The sequence below is a fragment of the Oculina patagonica genome, chromosome 13 (genome assembly GCF_052425735.1).
Source record: "Oculina patagonica isolate OP01 chromosome 13, crgOcupat, whole genome shotgun sequence".
In the NCBI taxonomy this organism is placed as follows: domain Eukaryota; kingdom Metazoa; phylum Cnidaria; class Anthozoa; order Scleractinia; family Oculinidae; genus Oculina; species Oculina patagonica.
The window spans coordinates 33695969-33701735 of record NC_135770.1 but is presented as its reverse complement, the minus strand read 5'-3'; the positions used below and the strand labels follow the sequence as shown (position 1 = coordinate 33701735).

Below are 5767 nucleotides of genomic sequence, written 5' to 3'. Positions count from 1 at the left end.
GGTGACGTAGTGCTGTGTCAAAATCGAATTAAACACGTTTTCTTTGTGGTTGATATAGTCCAGATGACTTGCTCCCCTCTGGCAGCTCCACCTCTGAAAGAATTGAACCTAGGCGAGAGAAGAGAGAGAGCCTGAGTCGAGACCAGGATAATTTGCATGTGCAAACTCAAAACGAACAAATCAAATATAAGCTTTGTTGGCACCACTCCCGGCATCTTGAAGTCTCCTTCTCAGGCGCTTCGCACGAGTGACTGGTAACGAGCGCGGAGCACTATGGGAAGGGGAAAGATATCTGATAAGATATTTGTCTTCGAAAAAGTTTTTAATTTCAATGACTCTGTTTCTTCAAAAGAAGCACTCGGCGCATGCTCAAAAAATCCGGTTTTGACCAGTGCATTCTTGGTGCTGACCAAAGAAAAGCGGGCTCTTTGTATGAGATTGAATAACGAAAAAAATAAGGTGGCTCCCTGGACCGCGCACATGCTTAGAATGCAAGCTTTAGAATGTGTTCACACGACCTGACGGTCTAAGCAAAAAAACAACCTTGCACGTGGGTTGGTTTAAGATAAGGGCTTACAGCAAGGAGCCCAAAACTGTGTAGCCTGCGAATACAACCGCCTCTCATTCGCTCCCGCTACCACGTGCGAAACGCGTTTCGCACGTGGTAGCGGGAGCGAATGAGAGGCGGCGGTATTCGCAGGCTAAAAACTGTGATCATTTTAATTTATTCAAATTCTTTCATACAGACATTATCCAATCAGAAGCTTCGGGACGTCTATCAGTTTACTTCTGATTGGATTAAACCTGCACCAAAGGATGTGTGGTAATTTAAAGTGGTCACACTCTTTGGTTCCTTGCTGTAATCAGAAGAATCATCAGTAGAGTCATAAGTTGCCACACGTTTTATTATATTATCATATATAAAGTATTGTTTACACAATCAGCTACTTTCTTTACTCGTTCTATTTAGTAAAAGGAGAGAACGGGCATATATATTTACAATTCTGAATGTTACGACCTTATATAAAATTATCTTTATAAATCTTTTCGTTTTCTCTCATTAATTCTTCATTAATTTTTCAATCTTGACAGATCGAGTTAAGTTTTTCTGTTCTTTCAAGTTGTCCACTTGCCTTTGCAGTTCAGCCAACTTTTTATTCTTATCAGATACCTTGGACAGTTCTGTTTTCATCGTGAAATTTTCTCTTTTCAGCTTAGCTAGCTGATTCTCAAGTTGGCAAATGGACTTCGACTTTTGCTCTTTAAGTTTTTTAATCTCTTTATCTTTATCTGACATAAATCTGGCGTTTTCCTCCATTATCATCGCTAGCCGATCTTTAAATTGGTCAAAAATGTTCCATTTTTCTTGTTGAAGCTTGTTCAACTCTTTGTCCTTCTCTGCTAGCCGTTCGTTGAATTGGCCAATAATACTCCACTTTTCTCCCTCAAGTTGTTCAATGACCTTCGACTTTTGCTTTTTAAGTTCGTTCATTTCTTTGTCCTTCTCAGAAATGATTTTAGCGTTTTCATTCATGAACGACGCTATCCGATCCTTGAACTGGTCAAAAACCCTCGATTTTTCCTCTTGAAGTCGTTCGTTAAGCTCTTTCAAGTTGTCCTTCTCAAACATGATTTTGGCGTTTTCTTTCATCAATGTCGCCAACTGTTCCTCAAGTTGGTTAATAACCCCCGAATTCTCCATTTTAAGCTTGTCTATTTCTTGAATCTTTTCCGAGGTGATTCGGGCGTTTTCCTTAGTTAACGACGCTAGTTGATCCTCAACCTTTTTGTAGTCCATTAGCTCGCAAGTTTTGTAGTGAGCTAACTCCTTTTCCAAGGCGTCCACTTTAAATCCTAAACTGTTTACGTCAGCTGTCTTCGTTTCCAGTTCAGCTTGAAGATTGTCGTTCTTCTCCTTAAAATCTTTCATTTCCTTCTTCATGTCACTGATCTGAACCAAGAGCTTTGAATTTTCCTCGTTGTTTTTTTCAATTATTTCTTTCAAAGTTTTATTCTCTTGGTCTCCGTCCTCAACCCACAGTTGCAGTTCCTGTATTATTTCTGTATTTTCCTTTTCAAGCTGTTCGAGTTCCTCTTTATGAATTTCCTCACAACTGGGGGCCTGTTTACATTAAAGAATAAGATTGATGTTTGTAAGATTAAGATCAAGAAACATTTGGTTGAAGACAGGAGGAAATCTTCACCAATACGCGATATGCCCCCCCCCCCTCCCAATAGGGCGGGAGGGGGATTCTTTAGATGGTACCGATGGGCATATTCGTGGTCCCGCTTTTATTGGGTGGGGGTGGGAAATCGAGTTTTTGTTTGTTGTTTTTGCATGGAGTTGGGAAAAGTGGGGGGGGGGGACTCTTGGATCACTTTCTTCGCGTAATAAAGGCATGGAGTTAATCGAGGCTCGATTCCACGTTTTCACAAAGCTTCTGTATGTGTATCAACAGATTTTCTTTTTTGGTCCCTTTGTGCAGATGGTCGACTGATTTTTTTTTGCTTCGTCGTGTTTTTAAAAGCTTACAGTTTTCAAGATCTGTACTTAGGGAACAAAACCTTCGAATTCGTTTCTGTCTGGTAAAGAACACCTTATTCATATCCACGTCAATTCGCCGCTTCTAAGACTAAACCCTGGCACCATTGAGAGACGTCACTATTATCAATAGAACTACTCTGGAAGGATTGTAAGTAAGAAATCGGCGTTTTTAATTATTTACCTGTTCTGTATATACATGTAATGACGTGACTTGTTCACTTCGCCTCAATGACGGTGTTGTTTTTGCGACACGCTTAGCATTTGGAGGGCTGACAGTAGCTTTAGTCCTTGCTGCTTGTTTTTCTTGTTTCTCTTGTAGGTTAATACCTGCATGAAATAGTCTAAAGACAGTTTTAAAAAAATGAAAATCATTAACTCGACTTAAACCCTGAATTTCACTTTGAGTTGCGAAAAGAATGGGAAAAAGACATCACTTTAAATGCAATTTTAGGGGAGTAGGGGTGGTGTCGTGTTGAGAGCGCTCGCCTCCCACCAATGTGGCCCGGGTTCGATTCCCGGACTCGGCGTCATATGTGGGTTGAGTTTGTTGTTGATTCTCATCCTTGGTCTGAGGGTTTTTCTCAGGGTTCTCCGATTTTCCTCCCTCCATAAAAACCAACACTTCCACATTCCAATTCGATCGGGAATACACCGCCTACAAGTTTTTAGCTTTAATCCTCACCGTGTCTAAATAAAGGTAATTTATTTAATATATTTATTAATTTTATATCCTCTCGCCATTTTAATCCTTTCGGCGCTCGCACCTTTTTTTTAGTCATGTTTTTATTAAATACTCTTTAAACCGATTCGCACTTTAATATCTCTAAAAAATGTTTGTCCGCTCTGATTATAAAAAGTGACATATGGAGCCAAATGTACTTGCAAATGTTCAAAACTAAAAACCAACAAAGTTATAAACTCTGTTCACAAGTTAACACTATTAAAAGACACCACAAATAAAATAACTTAACCTTGTTACTCTTTATTCGAATAAATTAAAAATTTCTGACAACAAGGCAATCCTGAGTCTCTTCCCAGGTCTTGTCGTTCGCAGATTCACATCTTGGGGATTTGTCTTTGCCAGTCTTTCTGTTTGTTTGACCGACCACGATCGGGAGCCGTGGTGGCCGCTTGTTTTGAAACTTTCTCCATGGATCGATCACTTTGAATTTGCTGCTTTTTACCTTAGCTTCGTCCTTTGACCAGGAACTTTTTCCGCTGTCGTTGTTCAAACAAGTTACTGTGCGGACTGGTATTCTAGATTTTTGTTGAACTGGAGAAAGGCGATTCTTGTCACAGGACGCCATCGCTTTTTTACGGCAGTTTTTGACACCGGTGTGAACCACAAGTTTCTCTAAACCTTTTCTGTGTTTTTGTTTCTCAGTTTTGCCCTGTTTCGGAAATTTTCTCTTTTGTTTGACTGCGAAAAATATCACAATACCTCCTGCTCCAAATCTCAATGCTCACGTACTGCATCGATAGCTGAAGCAAATGATTCAGTTTTCTCACAATTCCATGGAAACCGTCTTCGATCGTTTCGTCATAAACAGCGCTGGTTTTGTCATTCTTGCTCGATTGCACGCGCACAGTTTTGCTGCACAATTTTCGAGAAAAAAATAAGTTTTAACGTCTGTTTCAGACTGTTAAACTTCCTTCCAAACTAGCTCAACAACTTATAAACTTATAACAAATATATCACGTACAACTCAGTGGAGAAGTTAATTCACAGTCTCCAATAAAATTTTAATTTTAAAAAACTCACCTTTTATGAAGGCATTAGCTCTGCAGTGTGACAATTTACGTGGTAAGATCCTGTCAATATTTCTAATTTGAATCCGTCTTTTCAGCTCCCATTGAGGCTGGGCTTCTTATAAATTTTCGTTGTCCGCCTGTTTTCTAATAATACTGATGTATTTGTCCCAACTAATTAAAACGAGGGGAAAAAATCCTTCTTGCCAACCAGAAAGTAAACGAAGACAGCCCCTAAATCCATGATTTGCGGCCACCAGAAACAGCATTTTCATCCGACTGATAGGAAGAATTCTTTGTTACTTTGGCCAAAAGGCTTCTTTCAAAGCCACAACCTGGAAGCTGAACACATTGTAGTTGAACTAGCTGTAATTAATTTTCCGACGCCTGATATTTGAACCTCTGCCATCGCGATTTGCTTTTGATTCAAAGTGATTCAAAGTCATTTTCAAACGCGCCGACTCAGTGCAAAGTAACTGGTAAAAAGTTAAAAAGCCAATCAGAAGCAAGTATATTTGCTGTCAATCAAGAATCCTCCGGCAAAGGTCCTTACCTGTCAATCAAGCAAGAACTTTAGTGGGGGGGGGGGGTGGGGGGAGGGGATGGATAAGGCTGTCCACAAGTTGCTCGACATTTCTCAAAAAGTGGCTCGAAATTTGTCAAAAAGTTGCTCAAAACTCCACGAAGTTTTTTAAATCTGCTCTTTCTTCTATACAACAGCAAGATTTCTAACAATTTTCTGATGAAATTTTGTTGCTGAAGGATTTGTAACGACGAAAAATATGGATTTTCCCGGTTAGCAAATCTGTACAATTATGTCGTAAAGGTCACATTTGCGCAACTTTGACCAACTTTGTTTTGAAGCAAATTTTATATTTAGCCCACATTTACTGAAGGTGCAATGCCCGTAATGGCCCTTTTTACTAGCTGTTTGTAAAAGGGGCAAATGTTACGTAAAAGAACACATTTGCAATGCCTTTACGCGCACAGTAAATGTGTTGAAAGTCACATTTGTACCACAAACGGTAGGGTAGCAAATGTGGGGTAATTTCTGCATTTGCACGAATCTGCTCAGTTTTGCTCTGAAAACAAATGTCATATTTAATTCACATTCACCACTACTAATGCAAAGCCGGTAATGGCCGTTTTTACTTGCTTTTTGCTAATGCAGCGAAAAAGGCTCGCTTCCTCGCTCATTCACTGTGAAAACTCGTGAGGTCGACTTGTGGCAAGTCTAGCAAATGTTACGTAAATGAAGAGATTGCAATGTCATTTACGCGCACAGTAAATGTGTGCTGAAAGTACACATTTGTACCACAAACGGTAGGGTAACAAATATGGGGTAATTTCCGCATCATCATCATCATCATCAACATCATCATCATCATCATACCTTTCATACACACGATAGGGGTTTAAAGCACAATGCTTGCGGGGTCGTGTATTATACGATTACTAAATACTATAAATAAT

General features: G+C 39.6%; 1 protein-coding gene across 1 annotated transcript; it reads right to left on the bottom strand.

The window, feature by feature from the left end:
* Positions 1-1044: 1044 nt before the first annotated feature.
* On the bottom strand, positions 1045-4706 carry LOC144635243 (uncharacterized). The gene is made up of 3 exons (XM_078494341.1): positions 4308-4706; positions 2727-2872; positions 1045-2122 (listed from the first exon to the last, which is right to left on the bottom strand). The coding sequence occupies exon 3, from the start codon at positions 1940-1942 to the stop codon at positions 1061-1063; it is 882 nt and encodes a 293-aa protein (XP_078350467.1). The 5' UTR covers positions 1943-2122; positions 2727-2872; positions 4308-4706; the 3' UTR covers positions 1045-1060.
* Positions 4707-5767: the final 1061 nt, after the last annotated feature.

What these genes read in the sequence shown, in the direction of transcription:
- LOC144635243 (XM_078494341.1), bottom strand. Translation starts at nt 1,942, where the DNA reads ATGAAGAAGGAAATGAAAGATTTTAAGGAGAAGAACGACAATCTTCAA.